The 19,245-nt window shown below is 40.2% G+C and overlaps 1 protein-coding gene across 1 annotated transcript in view; it reads left to right on the top strand.

Annotated features, from left to right (window-relative positions):
- Nucleotides 1-14,712, top strand: part of LOC308686963 (macrophage mannose receptor 1-like) — a gene marked incomplete at its 5' end in the record, with an annotated part of 57,796 nt that extends 43,084 nt beyond the window's left edge. The window contains 2 exons of the mRNA XM_081359099.1: nucleotides 13,263-13,604; nucleotides 13,771-14,712. Coding sequence (XP_081215225.1) covers nucleotides 13,263-13,604; nucleotides 13,771-14,138 — 710 coding nt within the window. The 3' untranslated portion in view covers nucleotides 14,139-14,712. The remainder of the gene's footprint in view (nucleotides 1-13,262; nucleotides 13,605-13,770) is intronic.
- Between the last annotated feature and the right edge of the window lie 4,533 nt (nucleotides 14,713-19,245).

Raw genomic sequence — 19,245 nt, 5'->3', positions numbered from 1 at the left:
TGGTTACTACTTACCTGGTCTGCTACTTCCTTTTATGGGTACAGTTTATATCACTTAGCTCCTTTCGAACCTAGCACAGTGTTAGTTCACGTTTAGAGTGTAGCACGGTTACAATACAATTAATACGAAACGAAATTCACTTTAAAGAAAGTCTTTCTACAAAAACAAACTTAATAAAGTGGTCAAAATCATGTCTGCCCACTCCATTTGTCTCCCGATATTCGGGATCATCTTATCTTATTCATGCTTTTTTCACTTTTCATATAATCAACATAAAAAAAAAAAAAAAAAAACTAAATCGTTTTTTAATGATAGGGCTACAACACATGGGTTTATTAGCCTGCCCTACAATCATTGAATATTATTTTGCTAGATTGACGGGTTTTTATTTAAAAGAAAGAGTGTAGCCTACGTTTGTAGGCCTATAATAGGCTATGGGCAATTTATATATACAATAGGCCTATTAAAATATAATTAATATTATTTTATTGCATTTGTATTAGTTGTTTGAAGAGTAAAAAAAAAAAATCGGTCGATCTTAACGCAAGTTTACAACCGGCCATTCGGTCGGACTAAAAGGGGGAAAAAAAATTTATTGGGTCGGTCCTAAATTGACAGGATCGGTCGGGTAACGGCAAAGAATATTTTTAAGGATGCCCAAAACACAATATTTGCGAGTGTGTAATGGCAATTTAGACAAACAAATATTGCACATATTTTTCATCCGCTACCCGCCCGCAAGGAGTTCATTATCCACCCACATCCCCGCCTGTGAATTTTAGGAATGTCACAATCCACCCGTTTTAGACACTTTTATGCGGGAACCCAACCCATTGCAGGACTCTAGGTGCTTATGTGACAGCTGATAGCGACATTATTTGACTGTTATGGCATTTCTTAGATTTTTGCTATAATAGCCGTTTTATTTTTCTGTTAAATTCAATTCAAAAAGTAGCCTATCTAGTCTCCTCGTTTGTCAACGTTGTTGACACCGCCACACCGGCCATGTGTGCAAACCAGACAGTATATAATGGGTGCAAACTGGGCGGAAATTAACTAAAACTTTTTCTTTTGTGGTGGGTTGTACCCATAAAATGACCTAAAACTTAATCGCAATCCATTATTTATTCGGCAAATAACGTTTCCATCAGCGTTTATCGCATAAACCGTATTTCGATCAAGATGAAATCCGATCAGACCGACCGTATTTCATTTTAGTCGATATTCAAGAAATTCAACCGAATTTTGCTGTTTCCATAAGGCATTTTTCATTCGATATCACATAATTCGGATAAAAACGTGGTGATGGAAACATAGCTACAGTCGCTACAGTGTTATATGGTCAAATTTTCTTGATCTAGTAAGAACTCTAGCGGCGGCATTTTGGACTAACTGTAGCTTGTTTATTGAGGATGCAGGACAACCAGCCAATAAAGCATTACAGTAATCTAATCTCGAGGTCATGAACGCATGAACTAACTTTTCTGCATCAGAAACAGAGAGCATATTACGTAGCTTAGCAATGTTTCTGAGGTGGAAAAAGGCTGTTTTTGTAACATATGAAATATGATTTTCAAAAGACAGGTTACAATCTAATATAACACCCAGGTTTTTTACAGTAGAGGATAAAGTAACGGGACATCCTACTATGTTAAAGTTGTATTGTAAGAGGTTTTGTGGGCGGTTTTTTGAACCGACAAGTAGTACCTCTGTCTTGTCTGGATTTAATAAAAGAAAATTGCGCGTCATCCAATCTTTTATATCTTTAACACACTCTGTCAATTTGGATAATTTAGCGTTTTCATCCGGCCGTGATGAAATATATATTTGAGTGTCATCAGCATAACAATGGAAACTGATTCCATGTTTCCTTATAATATTTCCAAGTGGCAGCATATATATTGAGAATAATAGAGGGCCTAACACAGATCCTTGCGGCACTCCATAGTTTACTGGAGTTATGATCGATTTTTCTCCATTTAAATAGACAAAATGGTATCGGTCAGATAGGTATGATCTGAACCAGCTTAGTGCTTGTCCTTGAACACCGGTATAATTTTGTAGTCGATCTAAGAGTATTGTATGATCTATAGTATCGAACGCAGCACTAAGATCAAGTAAAACTAATATTGAGATACATCCTTGGTCAGAAGCTAAGAATAAATCATTTGTGATTTTAACGAGCGCAGTTTCAGTGCTATGATGCGGCCTGAACCCAGACTCAAACTTTTCATAGATGTCATTTTCTTGTAAGAAAGAGCCTAGTTGGGCGGACACAACTTTTTCTAGTATTTTGGACATAAAAGGAAGATTTGAAATGGGTCTATAATTTGCTAGATTATTTGGGTCTAATTGTGGTTTCTTAATGAGAGGTTTTATAACTGCCTGTTTAAATGTTTTTGGAACATGACCTAAAGTTAAAGATGAGTTAATAATATTGAGGAGAGGCTCTTCCACTACAGGTAACACTTCTTTCAGTAGTTTAGTTGGTATGGGATCTAATAAACATGTTGTTGTTTTAGAGGAAGTGATAAGTTTATTTAACTCTATTTGTTCTATAGTTGTAAAGCACTGTAATTGTTCTTGCGGGGTGATAATCGAGGCTGAATTATAAGGCGCGATTGAGGATTGAACGTTTACAATTGTGGTTCTGATGTTTTCTATTTTCTCAGTGAAAAATTTCATGAAATCATTACTACTAAACTGTAACGGAATATTTTGTTCAGGTGACGCTTGTTTATTTGTTAGTCTAGCCACGGTGTTAAATAAAAACCTAGGATTGTTTTGGTTATTTTCTATTAGTTTGCGGAGATGCTCAGCCCTGGCCGCTTTTAGGGCCTTTTTATAACGTGACGTACTGTCTTTCCAAGCGATTCTAAAAACCTCTAAATTAGTTTGTTTCCATTTACGCTCTGAATTACGAGTTTCTCTCTTTAGAACACGCGTAGTATTGTTGTACCATGGTACTTTAATTTTCTCTCTGACCTTTTTTAGTCTCATAGGTGCAACAATATTCAATTTCCCAGAGAGAATGGTGCTCAACAAGACAAAAATACTAAGTAAGAAAAGCATTTTTTGCAGTGTAATTGTAATAACTGAATTTGTAACAGTTTTATTGCAAAGAACAATATTATGGTGAAATTCGATCTCGTGTTTGAGTTAAAACCGAATTATTGTTAAGCATAGCAAGAATCATAGCAAAAAGGCTAACAAATAAGAGTTATACCCACCAATTGCCCCTTCATGACATGGATACCGTAATCATACAAAGAAAACATAGCTGCATACCTTTATCTTTCGCTCGTTTCTAAATTGGGCACCTGATGGCTGTCGACCTTTCTTGTCCATCTCTTATTTGGCGCTTGACATCGACAATCAACAGATTTCCCCTGATCCCCCCCATACCAACTGACACTCACGAGTCACGACCAGAAGTCAAGACTAAACCAATTCACCTTGGTGGTGGTGACCAAGTAATCGTTTTTGTATGACCTATTTTTATTAGCCATTCAGACCATTCAGAAAAACAAAAATGTGCAGGAAATATAGAGGCCTGTATTTATAATATTATGAATGAAATGTGTGTTATTTGGAAGAAAGTCGTGGTGTGACTGACTTAGATAACTATATGGATCCCCCTCCTTGTCCGTTCCATTTGGGAGAGACCCAGAGGTGAACTGTCATCCACGCCCGCGCCTCTGCCGCGCCCCCTCCCTTTTCCCCTTCTCAAACAAACAGCTTCTGTGCACGGCATCTTCTTAGTAAGCAAAGGGCGCCTGCAGCTTCAGGGGGCGCAAATTTGCTAATTCCCCACACAGTGAAATGATCGATAATAGAAAACTGTTTCGCGGCGCAGATTTTATTATTATTTTTTTTTTTTCTGCTCGTGTCGGCGGCGCCACCCCCCCCAAAATGCCGCCCCGGGCGATTGCCCGGTTCGCCCGTGCCTAAAACCGCTACTGTTTGTGATAAAATAATAATCATTTCATGAAGACTATAGTAATGTGAGAAGCATTAATCCAATTGAAATGTACATTTTCACCGCTGTAATTGTCTCCCCACCTAAAGCTAATATCTGAGCTGCAGCTTGCCTACCCTCCATTAGCAGGCGCAGTGGGCGCACCTAGCAAACTTACTGAAATCTCTCTGAAACAAACGGCGGGGGATTCTCTTTCTTGGTCAGGGATCAAAGAGGGAGAAATTATGATAACACACATTTTATGTATAACCTGTTAGTATTTATTCAGCGATCGGCGGGAAAAGGTCATCTGTACGGAACATCGTTGTTGTACGGAACATGGTTCGTCTACGTTAGTGATGTCCGGTTCGTGAACGAATCGTTCTTTTGAACCGGTTCTTTTTAGTGAACTGGTCGATCCAGTACACTAAATCGGACTGAATCGTTCGAAACAGTTCGCGTCTTGCGTCAGCACTGATCCACAACCAGTGCTGGCCCGAGCCTTTTGGGGGCCCTAAGCAGAATTTGATTTGGGGGCCCCCTCCCACCACGCGTTCTCTCATGCTATTTTGCAGGTTTAGAAAACAATTCCGCCACTGACCGAAAAAAACTAGTTTAAAGTCAGCGGTGCGTTGCGCATGTTATTCATATGCTATTTTAAGGGCCATAATCAATGTAGCGTGTGCACAACGCGCATACACTTTGATTCTCTCATCTACACAGATTCATGGAGTCACCTGTGCTTGACGATTGACACAATGTCACTCTATAATATTACATTATAAATTAATACAATGACGTTATGTATTAATACAAAATAAATACTTAATAAAAAATAGATACTTTAATATTTTTTTTTTTTACTTTTTCTTTACTCTTTTACTAACTCTTTTAAACGTCTGAAAACAAATTGTCACAAAACATATTAAAAACAATTATTTGCAAAATATCCTCCAACATTTTGCAACACTTTGCAGTTTGAATGATGTCTTGTATGAACATGACGGAGTATGTTTTTATGTTTCCTCTGTTCGATCGCGCCCGCGCTTCACGCAAACACAGACACACATACACACACACACACACATAACATGCAACATATTCCAGCATTGCAATCTTGACATCGCAGCCTGTTCGTTATAGCCGTAATAAAATATAATAATAAAATAGTCAACCTAACATATAAAAATTACACTGCTCTGTTTAAATAGTCAGCAGTAGCCTACAATTCGTACCATTCAGCACTGCGTAGCCTAAGCAGCGCTCCACTGTGATGTTTCCAAGCACATTTTTGCGCATGTGAAGAGATGCTTTTTTTTCCCCTCGATATTGTAACATGGGTGAAGTGAAGCCTATAATAAAGAATAGTTTACCATCCAAATCCATCGCGAATGTTGAAACATTTTGATTCTAATGAGAGAGATACGTGAGCCCAACGCCTCTTTCACTTTCGCTTTAAATTATTTAGTTTTGGCTCGTTTATAGTTATTTTTTTATTCTTGTTCTGTTCTGAATATCATTAAATTTAAAAGATAAATCATTGATCAAATAAAATTTTTGTGACATGGCTTAACATTACCGTGACTTTGCGCACGAATTGTCTATGCACGCGAGGTTATGCACATGACTCAAACACTGGCAGACACAGCAGCAGTTGTAGGCAGGTATATTGATCATGAAATCAGAATTTTCTTGTCTTGAATTATTAATCCATTCATTCATTTATGTCACTTGTTTAATTTAATTAATATGTAAAAAAAATAAATACAAAAAATCGCTTGGGGGCCCCCTGGTGCCGCTTAGTTCGCTTATGCCTCGGGCCGGCCCTGTCCACAACAAGTTACTAAAGTTACTCACTTTCGGACATGCCTGAGTCCTGACAGTCCATTCGACTCAAAATAAACCAATATCCCGGAGTAGTCATATATGTTACTCCAGTAAATCCAACAGTTCACTGAACTGAGACATGTTGTGCTGAGAGAAGTGATGAGCATGAGCAGTTGATATGAGCATGCGCGCACTACCGAACGTACAGGTACAGCGGTTCTCGGACCACCAGTACAGAACCGAGAACTGTTTCTTTCGGACGCGTTCGATACGGAGAACCGATGAGCTGATGAGCTGAGCATGCGTGCAATTCTTTCAGAGGGACGAAATGCATGTTTCTTAAGTATTTTATTGAACATCAATAAGTGTAACAAAATAAAACATGTTTTAGAAACATGTTTATCACATCGGCTACTGCCTTTTCACTGTATTATTTTAAAGATTGGAAACACAATGAATGGATTGTAAAACTAAACATTTATTATTATAGCCTACTAAAACATTATTTTCTGGAACAGATCATTTAATTTCTAAGTAAGTTGATATACATTTTTGACGTAAACTCTTGCCAAGGTTTCAAAGCAAATGCTTATAATGTGCAGTGTTGGGGAAGTTACTTTTAAAAAGTAGTGTTTGCTCGTTACTCGTTACTTTTTAAAAAAGTAATCCGTTACTTTACTTAGTTACCCCATTTGGAAAGTAACTTTTTACGGTACTCGTTACTATTACGTTACTTTTATGTTGCTTGACTTTGGGCAGAACCCAATATCTGTTCCTAAATATGTAGACATAAAGTTATACAATGGAGGACATAACAGGTAATTATTTTGTGCTCTTTATTATAAAAAATAGTATCAATTTCGAAAGAAAAAAAGTCCTTCTCATTGGCGCTGCTGTGTGCGGCAACTTTTATTCTCAGCCGGCTCTGCATCATGGGGTAGAGTGCGACACTCCGCGATGAGCAGCGCGCCCGCACCACTTCTCTCCGCTCCGCTCCCCCTCCCTATCCACCGAACTTTAAATTTCGGCAACAGCCAATAAAGCGCTCCTGCTCTCTAACACCGGTGCGAATCGCGTCTTGATAGCATAGGACAAAATGATATAGAAGACATAAGCTTAGTTTTCAGACATACGACTCACTCTAAGGGAGTAGGAGAAAAAAAAGAGATTTTGAGAGAAAAAAATATATTTTGTTTAAAAGTACACATATTCAAGCTTTCTATATATTTCTCAGGTCTGTGAGACAAGTATAGCTTATCTGAGTTTCGGTTCATTTACAGTATGGAGACGAGCTCCAGTTCACGCGCTGGTGCCGTCATGATTATTTTGCATGCCATATTTACTTATTTATTAAATTCAGGCAATTAATTGGTTGGTAAAACATTGATTAAAATTAAGATACAATTAATACTCAACGAAATTCGTTTTAAAGAAAGTCTTTCTACAAAAACAAACTTAATAAAGTGGTCTAAATCATGTCTGCCCACTCCATTTATCTCCCGATATATTGCACAAAATTATGATCTTACTCATGCTTTTCACTTTTCATATAATCAACATAGATTAAATTATTTATTTATTTATTTCATTTAAACATAAATATGAAACTAAATAGTTTTCTTTAATTTACTTCTTATTAAATTCAGGCAATTGATTGATAAAACATTTATTAAAATTAAGATACAATTAATACAAAACGAAATTCACTTTAAATACAGGTTTTCTACAAAAACAAACTTAATAAAGTGGTCAAAATCATGTCTCCACACAAAATTGTTATTTTATTTTATTTAAACATAAATATGAAACTAAATCGTTCTCTTCAGATCTCAACCGTTCTCTTCTCTCAAGCGCGCAGCTGAGGCAGTGTCGCTGTCAAATATATCCATGGGAAAAGTAACGTTGCGCCGAATTGAAAAAGGAACTACGTTTCGTTACCAATTTTTTTGTAGTAACGCGTTACACTACTTTTTACCCGAAAAAGTAGTTACGTTACTGTAACGCGTTACTTTGTAACGCGTTACACACAACACTGATAATGTGTTAATCAAAACATAACGTATTAAACATACTGAAGACATGCATTGAGTTTTTAGTTTTGTCGACTGAAGGCTATAACCTAAGGTTTCAGTAGTTCTCAGCTCACACACAGGCATATGCTACGGTGCTCGAGTCAAGAACTGGTTGTTGCAGCAGTTCTCGGATCACCAGTACAGAACCGAGAACTGTTTCTTTCGGACGCGTTCGATACAGAACCGTCGAGCTGGAGAGACTGCGCATGCGTCTCTGAACCGAACTTTCTTTTGGCCAACTGATGCTGTGTTTATACTGTCTATGTGCTGTGCTGATACATGAGCACGGGTGAACCAAGGACTTAAATGAGGGGCCGAATTCGGCGAAATGTAAGTTTATTTAATTACAAATAAAAAAAAATGATGAAGACCAGTTTATTCACTTCAAGACATGTAAAACAGACGCGTTTTACTCATCGCCTTAGGCCTACTACAGGGTTCATTTTCAAAACGTAAATGTAAGAAACCTATCCAAGATGATTATGACGATGAGTACTATTATTTAACTGAAGTTAAGATTACAAATGCCTTTATTTGAATGTATTTTTATCCGCCGGGATTATAGAATTGACGTCATTACGTGATGACGTAAAAGAACTGGTGAACCGGTTTTTTGAACCGGTTCATTGAAACGAACTGTCTGAAAGAACCGGTTCGCGGAAAAGAACCGGACTTCCCATCACTACTTCGAGGAGGGAGGAGTTCATTGAGATCCACTCAAGCGTCGTCGTGGAACGTGTCATCATGGATGCTGTTCATCTCGGCGAGGAGTAAGGACAAAGAGTATAGAAGCCCAAAAGGCGAAACTCAATAGAATGCTCCATAGCAACAGTTGCCCCCATGACGTGATGGCGCGGCCGCCATTATGGACTGAAAACTGAAGGAAAACGCCGAAAAATAATGGGAGTCAATGGCACTGAAAAACTTAACATAACAAAAACTTAACATAACTTAATTTTTTCTGGCCGTCATATCTAAATATGAAAACAATTTAAAATACATTAATGAGGATGACCGACGTTAAATGACGTTAAATGACAGAAAATATACGTCTATGTGTTGGTTATGCATGTCCTAATTACCCTTAGGAAAATTGTATTTTGGGACAAAATATTACTATATAAGTACTATAAGACTACTATAGAAATACTATAGCGGCTCTAGGATATTATAGAGGTATTACAGAACATAACATACTTCTGTGATGTTCTGTAATAATAATATTTTTAAACTGCTATAGTATTTATATAGTAGTCTTGTACTCCTGTAGTATGTCCCAAATTACTATAGCTTTCCTATAAGATTACTATAATATTTTGTATAATATAGTACTATAGTACTTTTTCGTAAGGGTATGTCCCCCACCGAATCGGCTTCATTAGCCTAGCACTTACGGTTTGCAAAGATACAATTATAAAAGTACTGCAAACCTTTAATCGATCGATATTTATGTTCTATCATGCATTTTCCTTGTTATATGAATAACATAAATTCATGAAATAATATATAGGCAGACACACAGTAATAAGATATTTATTCAAATGTTGATTTTGAAATTAGTGAATCTCACCATATATATGATTTGGAAAAATAAATAAATAACATTATAAATGAACATTTCTAAAAACTTTTATTTTACATAGAATATCACAAAAATATTAACAACTTGTTTTTTCAACATCTTCAGTGAAAGTGCACACAGTGAACGTTTCAATGGCAAGAAAAAAAAAAAAACAATCTATGAATGTCCTAAAAGGACTTTGACTATAAACACCCACTAAAATGGATTTTGCCATTGACTGGCGCTAACGATTTCAGCAGCTTTCAGTCCATAAGGGCGGACGCGCCTCCGCAGCGCCATCTACAGACTGTTACCCATAACACAACAGAGTTTCGCCTCTTGGGCTTCTATACTCTTTAAAGGGGAAATGAAGCAGTCAATCAAGTTTACATGATTTACAAGATGGATTTCCACTTTAATCAACAATTATATAAGAAACATGACAAATGAAAACATATAAAAGAAAAAAAAGAAAAACCGCTATATCTTTTGCTGCCAGGGCGCTGCCATTGTGTGCAGTATTCTAAAGTGTGACGTCACGGGGTTGGTTGGCTTTAATAAACCCGGCTGAATGTATTAATATCACGACGTCAAACTGTCTACACCACGGAGTTTTGACCGCGATTCGCGAACAACTAATGAAGTCTAACATATGTTATATACAGCAGATGGACTCTGACACGGTGGGCATCGCATTACAACAGCCACACGCGCTGCAACTTACCAACCCGCTCTTCGCCCAAAACCACCACCGGCTGTTCGACATAACAACGTAACTTACCACTGCTCGGTTCCCACGCCGTATCGGCTCAAATGCATATATTAATACATGCTAACTTACATGGTGTTGTTGACAAGAGACATGAATATGATGGCAGACATCGCGAACAATGTTTCCATGTGCAGTTTGTTAACATAACGTTAACGTTAGACGTCGTCTTTTTGTCTGGTACTAATAAACTCCACTAAAGTTAGCTAAACACTAAGTTAGTGTTAGCTAGTTCATGCTTACAGCTGTTAGCTAATAATGACTGTACCTAACGTTAGTTGTTCGCGGTCAAAACTCCGTGGTGTAGACAGTTTGACGTCGTGATATTAATACATTCAGCCGGGTTTATTAAAGCCAACCAACCCCGTGACGTCACACTTTAGAATACTGCACACAATGGCAGCGCCCTGGCAGCAAAATATATAGCGGTTTTTCTTTTTTTTCTTTTATATGTTTACATTTTTCATGTTTCTTATATAATTGTTGATTAAAGTGGAAATCCATCTTGTAAATCATGTAAACTTGATTGACTGCTTCATTTCCCCTTTAAGGATTCAAGGTTACTATTCTACAACTGGAATTCTTGTTGTCCTGATTCGTGAGTACTCTGGTTTTGCATCAAAGAGCTCCAACTAGCACGCCATCTGTGTACTGAAAATCTCAGCTGGGTAAATTTTGAGTATTGCACTGACATTTTATTTTATTCGTTTTGGGGTTATGTTGATTCCTTGTTGTGACTCTGTAAATTGAATTATTTGGTAATTCAAAGAGAAACAAAAGAGAAAAGAGTTCCGGATACATGTTTATTGATCTGCCATAATTTTGTGTGATTTCCTGTGGAAAGAACTGATTTGTTAATAGGGTTTTATTTATTTAACGGTAAACACAGTAGGGGTTTATTTATTTATTATTTTCAGAAAAGAAGAAACATAAATCTGACACTATTAGGTGAAAATCTGACAATCTGGGTTATAGTTGTACTGTGACTGAAGAGAATATGCCTTTACCGGGGTAGTGGGTAAATTCAAGATCCCCTAGACAGATTTCTAACTTGTGAGCCATAAGATTCTACCCGGTGGGAGGGCTACAATTGTTTTGACAAACATAACTTGTAATGATTTAATGAATGCATAATATTTTAACATAAAATAGACATACAACATCTTGCCCCATCTTGATATTTATGAACAAAACTCTTGTCCTGAGAACAATGTTCAGTTCACATCTTGCCAGTTGATTTTATTGTATTACAGAAATATGATATAGTCATTTTGTTTTGGAGATCGTATTTAAAAATAAATCATCTCAACACAAACCTGTAAAAAATGTCATTCTTAGATGAACTTTAAATGAACTCACATAGACACATTGTCCATTACAATGTGAAAAACCAAACAGACTATTAACAAAATAAACACTAACAGTATTATTATTGCAACAATATTAATTTGTATGTATTTTAGGATGTACCAGCAGCCAGAAATGTAAATGACATGACAAAGGCAGAAATAGCACAGTCCAGAGTGGTTTTAATTCCATAAGGTGCAAAAATATCAATATCCAATGGCAATAGTAAAGTAACAGATACAAACAGATTATCAAAAATTATAATACCAAAGAAAATCAATCAAAATTGTTGACAATACACAAATGCAAGTTGACTATGCCAATATACAGGCCCACAAATACAAACGGATTCAACCTTTCCACACTTGCCCTCTCCCCTAAAATGGCTACCTCTTTTATAGGCCTTAGCTCCACCTATTTTTGTAAAATACCATTTTAGGGAGAAACCTATAAATTACAAAGAAGTGACTAGACATAAACAAAGAAACAAACTGTCATGACATTTCAACTCTAAATCATACATAATTTATTTCTAGTACAATTTAAAGGGCTCAAAACAATAAAGACAAAACATAAGAAGAAAGCTTAAAAACCCTCCCTCCCCCATGAGGCCAGAACCAGATGGAGTAATCTTCCATGAGCACATGCTGGTTTAAATATGGCTACTCTCCTTGTGTACTGGACTGGCAAGTAAGGGGTGCACCAGAAGGTATGTGTAGCTGTTTGAAATGCATAAAGTTAACTTGGTGTTGTGAACTTCGAATCGAACGACCAGGAGACTTGGTTGTATCTTCAGCAGGATTCTTTATTGAGATCACAAGCTGTCGGTAGCTGCAGTCACCAAAGTCTGACGTGAATGTTCTCTTACAGTTTATATACATTTAGGGGCAGGAACCAAAAAGACAGGTTTAGGAACCGGTTCTAGACTGAGAGTGCTGCCCACCCTAATGCACTCAGCATATCTATTCAAACACTGAGACCTGAGTACAGGACTGGCTGGACTTTCTTGCTAAAACACAAACTCCAAGAGTTTCAGTAAAACAGGACTGACTAGAGTATTTTGCTAGAAAACTCTGATAATCATAATTTATACCTAACCTTAACATGCTAAATTCAATGTAAACCTAAATTAAACCTTTTAATAAATCTGCATTCCCACATTGGTAACTGAATTAAATGAAATAAACCCTTATTGTATGAAGTATTTTTGGTGTACTTTTCTGTGTAATGGTGGAAACAATTTGTTGTGTGCACATACCCATGCTCAATCCCTTCAAAATAAAAGTCCTGTGTCACAGTCAGTCTGTGACAGTATTATTAGTCTACAATTCAACCTTTTGAATATTTTTTTTTTACTGACATATTTCTAAGAACTAGTTAACAAACATATTTAGCTGCAGTTTAACATCATCTGTTTGATGTTTGTCTCATTCAGCTCTGTGTGTCTGAATACAGTATTCCAGAGAAATATGTAACAAAACATGATGGGGAAATATAAAGATGCAATAAAATTACCACAAAAAAATCACAAAGGATACTTAATACTAGCAAAATCATCATTGATATAATTTGTAATATAGCATCAGCTGTAGAAACAGTCTTTGAATTACTTGTGTTTCTGATGCTTCGCTGCTCTTATTCACATTAAAAACCATAAACCAGCGTAAGAATGATGAACAAACTGATTCATGAATATGTTTACATTTGTTTTTCTTAAAGTGAACGCAGGACTCATCTTTGTCAATCAGACGAAGAACTGGAGAGACGCTCAGAGTTTCTGCAGACAGAATCACATTGATCTGGTCAGTGTGAGGAACCAGAATGAGAATCAACAGATTCAGAAGTTCATCAATGATAGTCACATATCTAATGATGTCTGGATCGGTCTGTTCAGAGACTCATGGCAGTGGTCAGATCATTTAGATCATCAGTCCTCATTCAGATACTGGTATTCTGGTGAACCTAATAATTATGGAGGAAATGAAAACTGTGTAATGATCTATTTGAAACGTCTGGGTCAATGGAATGACATCTCTTGCAACAACCAATATCCTTTTGTGTGTCATGAAGGTGAGCAGATCCTCACAAACACACACAATCCATCCATCACCTCCAGATATCTTAAAGTTCACGCTACATGTCTGACATGACAGATTCCTCCACAGTGTTTGTTCTGCATGTTGTTTTTGATCAGTCTCTCTCTCTAGTTTTTGCTTGTGGTTTGTTTTGTGTCCAGATAAACTGATTCTGATCAAAGAGACTCTGACGTGGCCTGAAGCTCTGAGATACTGCAGACAGAATTATACGGATCTGGTCTCGGTTCATTCAGAGGAGATGCAGCGTCGTGTGATGAATGTGGTTAAAGGTGCGTCTACTGAGGCGGTGTGGTTGGGTTTACACAACTACTGCCAAATGAACATGTGGCTCTGGTTGAGCGGAGAGATCGTGTGCTATCAGAACTGGGCTCCAGGGAACGGAACGACACCGGAAAACTGCAGCCTTACGAAGAGAAAAGGAGCAGTTCAGTCTGGAGGAGATCAGCGCTGGATCAGCCTTCCTGAGACTCACAAACTCAACTTCATCTGCAGCAGATCTGAGGAGTGAGAAGACGTCAGTGTTTGTGGGTTTACTTACATTCACTGTTTTCATTCTTCTTTTTTTTTATTATTCACTTTCATATGTTTAATTTGTTCTTTAGTAATTTCTCAGTGAATCTACTAACTGTTTTAAAAGTCTCTGATTTATTTGTGTTAATTGTTATGACATCTACTATTCTACTATACTATACTATCTACAATACTATAGATATCTAAAATACTAACACGGTATACAATATAGGTGTGTTTTAAGAATCTCTCTGCATATCTGGTGTGTTTATGTGTCTTTATGTTTTTCACTAATCTCATCTGTATCAATAACTGTTGAATATGATTCTGTGAGCAGCAGCTCTTAAGAATAATCAGGAGAATTGAATCTGGTTTATGCTTAGAAAGGCAGAAGGGAAGTGATGTGATGTCACATTAAACAGTCAAATAAATTTAACAAATATGTAAAAATTATATTTGAATGGTTTATATTTAGGAGATGATGATCACTGATCAGAAAGATCACTTTATCAGTGACTTGACAACTAAAGTCACTGATAAAGAAACAACAAACAATAATGCAAATTTTAACTAAATTGAAAACAAAATAATGAAAAGGAAAATAAACCTCTTAAAAAAATTATAACTATAAAGAGCCTTTAGCTGCATTCAAACAGTTTAATGCAGCACTAGGCAACTTTTCAACCTTCATAATATATTTCCAAGACTCTTGTGATGGTACATCGACTTACAATAGGTTGAATGACACGTCTGCCATAGCCTGATGGGGTCTGTATCGTTTTTAATCGTACTTTTAAACTTTGGCTTTCGGGTAGTAACCCAAAAACAAAAAGAACTACAAAATTCAACTGCTTTACGGCATAGTCTACCTCACTTCCCTCAACACGTCCTCGCGTGCTGTTGGACTTGTAAGTAACGTTATATTGCTTATATTGTATATCACTCGGACAAGCTTTCACTCGCTGGTGTGAGCTAAAAAGCACCTGGCGTTCTTGTTGATTGATTAGTAGATATCTTCGGAGGCTAGCTGTGCTTGTTCGATGTCCGACGATTTGTAACAGGTTGTGTTTATTCCCCAATCGAACTTGTGTAACTGTCTGTCACACGTTCTACCGTCCACAGCATTACTTGATAGACAAAAATAGGACAAGAATGAGCATCAAACAGAAACAACCCGCTTACGGGGTGTTCGAGGCGCACATACAATACAGACTGTGACAGTTCAACAGGGCGCGCGCAGCTCTTAAAGGGGCCACACCTTATTTCCACTCGTTACAGCTTCCATCCGACTGAACAGGGACCGATATACAGGGGGGAGGGGATCAGGCCATGAGTGAAGAGACTGCTCTGCGTGAGTGGTATTTACGACAGTAACATTAAATACAAGTAGTCCACAGCGACTCTAGGGTCGTTGTTTGACCAAAATGGAATTCTTACCTAGTGGGGCTTTAAAATATTGACCTCACACATTCGACCGTATGGCCGTGATTGCCCAATGGCTGTGAAGGCAGAACGGGCGGGCAGTGATCAAGTAGAGTGGCTGATATAAATGTTCAAAACGTACACATTAACAGCTGTCCAGGGCGGGCATGCAGTGATCGAGTAGAGTTGGTGATACAATGTTCAAAATCTGCATTAAAGAGACAGCTGTGCAGTGATCGAATAACGTTAGAGTTGCTGGTACGTAATGTTCAAAACACTTGAGAAAACAGCTGTCCAGGACGAGCAGGCAGAACAATCGAGTAAAGTTGCTGATACAATGTTCATAATATACACGTTGGGCAAGCAACACTCCAGGACGGACGTACAGCGATCAGATAACGTTAAGGTTTATGGTACAATATTCAAAAATGTACGTTAAACAGACAGCAATCCAGGCAAAACAGCAGCTAGTGAATGAATGCTCTGCAGCTGAAGTCAGTCTCCCGTTGAACCAGCCCGGTTCATGTTATTTATAAAAAAAAAGTGAATTAACCCCAAATCAAACAAATAAATCCTATACTATACACTGTAAAAACTAAAGGAGCCTCAAATATCCTGTCGGGGTTTATGGTACAATATTCAAAAATGTGCGTTAAACAGACAGCAATCCAGGCAAAACAGCAGCTAGTGAATGAATGCTCTGCAGCTGAAGTCAGTCTCCCGTTGAACCAGCCCGGTTCATGTTATTTATTAAAAAAAAGTGAATTAACCCCAAATCAAACAAATAAATCCTATACTATACACTGTAAAAACTAAAGGAGCCTCAAATATCCTGTCGGATACTCAAGGAACTTCAAAATGTAATTTAGGTGCCTCAAAGCTCTTTCTCCTATAGTAGGGTTACTGGAGGAGCATTGACAATGTTTGAGGTTCTTGCTGGAACTTATGGGATCCTTTAAGCACTTTGTATTTAGTTCAGAGGTTCTGGAGTCACCTTTTCATTACCATGAGACCATGAGACCTTGCTTTGGGTGAAAATAGAGGAACTTGAATGCAATAAAAGGGTTATTGGAAGATCTTTTAACATTTAAGTGGTTCCTGGAAGATCTCTTATGTTAAAGCCAGCATCTGGAGGATCCTAATGGTTCAGTGAGGCCAGAATAAGATTATTATTATCCTATTATTATTATTATTATTATTATTATTATAGGCTTACTTAACCCTTGTATGGTGTTCGGGTCTGTTGGACCCGTTTTCATTTTTTATCAAAAGAAAAATGATAGAGTTCCTGTTGATGAGCGTATGAGGATTACAGTGCAGAATGTTCCGACTGGTGAAAGATCCTCTCGGGCTTCTCACTCCTCTAGTAGCTCGTTGCCATTGGTTGTCCCGGCGGAGCTTCCGGGGCCGTCTCGCGCGGTCCCGGTTGTTTCCTTCAGGGCGCCGCCTGACGATCAGATGTCGATCGCGGCATCGGAGGGAGAGCGGTCATCCTCTGGTGATGCCTCAGCGGGTCTACCCCCTTCGGGTGTGGTGGCTGCGCCCGAGCCGGATCCAGAAATGGCCGCTATGCTCGAAAGGGCGGCCGCGAATGTCGGGCTTGTGTGGAACCCTCCACCGGGTCCCGAACATTCGCGGCTGGATGATTGGTGTCTCGGAGGGGGCCGTGCTGTTGCCCCGCGGCCCGCTCCAGTACCATTCTTCCCTGAAGTGCATGAGGAGTTGAGGAAGTCTTGGCTGGCCCCTCTGGTCGGTTGCGATACAGCTGTGTCCAAAGACCGCTTCCGCTTGGCGGGGTGCCCCTTCACTCCCCTCCCGTGCCTGTAAGTTTTCCTCTGGTTTGACCAGGGATGCTTACATGGCGTGTGGAGACGCCGCCTCCGCCCTGCATGCCATGGCGTTGCTCCAAGTCCATCAGGCTAAAGCACTCCATGACTTGCAGGCGGGTGGTCCCGACCCAGCCCTGCTGCAGGAGCTACGTGTGGCGACAGACTTCGCCCTCCGGGCAACGAAAGTCACCACACGTTCGCTGGGTCGGGCGATGTCCACCTTGGTGGTCCAGGAGCACCACCTGTGGCTTACCCTTGCGGATATGCGCGATTTTGAGAAGAACAAACTTCTCAACTTCCCCATATCCCAAGGCGGCCTCTTCGGCGACGCGGTGGAGAGCTTTGCCCAAGAGTTCTCCGCCGCCCAGAAGCAGTCAGAGGCAATACAGCATGTCCTGCACAGGAAACGGGCTGCTGCTGGCCCGTCTACTGTTGCCGTAGAGCCTCCGGCTGCTTCCCGTCGCCGAGGACGTCCTCCTGCGCCAGCTCCTCCTTCAGGGCATCAGTCTAACCCTGGAGGCCGGAGGTCTGGTCGCAAGAGGACGGCCCAGCCCGCTCAGGCGCCCCCGGCCCCTTCCCGTAAAAGGAAGGGAGGGAAGCGTTCCTGAGACGGGCGACCTGAGGGAGGTTCGGGTTGCTGCTCTTTGGGAGGGTGCCTCTGCTGCTCTTTGGGAGGGTGTTCCCTTTTGTTTCTGTTCCACCGCTGACCACGCAAGTAGTTTCTACCTCCTCCTTCAGGTCATCCACGGTCGAGACTGGTGGGCACACAGTCTCCTCCACCCAAGAGGGCCAGAATGGCAGTGGATGCCGTCTTCGAGCGGCATCGCTCCCGTTCCCCTCTTCCCAGTCTGCGGATAGCAGCGACGCAGCCTCTGGTGCGTCGCTCCTGTCTGCGGTTGGGCCTGGAGGCGCAGAGACCAGTTCACGAGGAGGCAGGGCCTCGTTCCTCGTCTCTTCCCCTCCCCTCGCCACTGGGCAGCCCGCAGCAGAATGTCCACGGGCCTTCTCTGCCGTCTGCCCACCGGGGGAAACAGGTTGGCGTCAAGTTCCACGCCCAGACCCCGCTCTCGGTCACTACAATGCCTCCGGAGCCGGGTCCCTGTCTTCCCCCTCGCTGCCCCTCCGTGGGTACACCGGTGGGTCGAGTGGGCTCGTTGGGATGGTTTCTGGAGGCCTGGCTAGAGCTCCCAACTCCGTCCCGATGGCTCATCCGTAACACCGGCTATGCAATTCAATTTGCACACCGGCCTCCCAAGTTCAGGGGCGTCCACTTCACCCATGTGCGGTCAGTGGATGCCCCTGTCTTGTGGAAAGAGATCTACGTCCTGCTGGCGAAGGACGCGATCGTGCCGGTCCCTCCTGCCGAGATGAGGTCCTGGTTTTACAGCCCATACTTCATTGTACCCAAGAAAGGTGATGGGTTACGGCCAATCCTGGACCTGCGAGTTTTGAATCGGGCCCTGCACAAACTCCCATTCAAAATGCTCACGCAGAAGCGCATTTTCGAATGCATCCGTCCCCAGGATTGGTTTGCGTTCGAGGGTCGAGCGTATCAGTACAAAGTCCTACCCTTCGGGCTGGCCCTGTCGCCTCGTGTCTTCACGAAAGTCATGGAGGCGGCCATTGTTCCCATGAGAGAACAAGGCGTTTGCATTCTCAACTATCTCGATGACTGGCTTATTCTAGCTCACTCGCGAGATGTGTTGTGCGATCACAGGGACATGGTGCTCCGGCACCTCAGTTGCTTGGGGCTTCAGGTCAACTGGGACAAGAGCAAACTCTGCCCCGTGCAGAGGATCTCTTATCTCGGTATGGAACTGGACTCGGTCGCCCAGACTGCGCGCCTCACAGAGG

This window comes from Scardinius erythrophthalmus (genome assembly GCF_964197995.2).
Source record: "Scardinius erythrophthalmus genome assembly, chromosome: 2".
Classification (NCBI taxonomy): domain Eukaryota; kingdom Metazoa; phylum Chordata; class Actinopteri; order Cypriniformes; family Leuciscidae; genus Scardinius; species Scardinius erythrophthalmus.
Note: the sequence above shows the minus strand (reverse complement) of the source record. Positions and strands in the feature narration are given on the sequence as shown.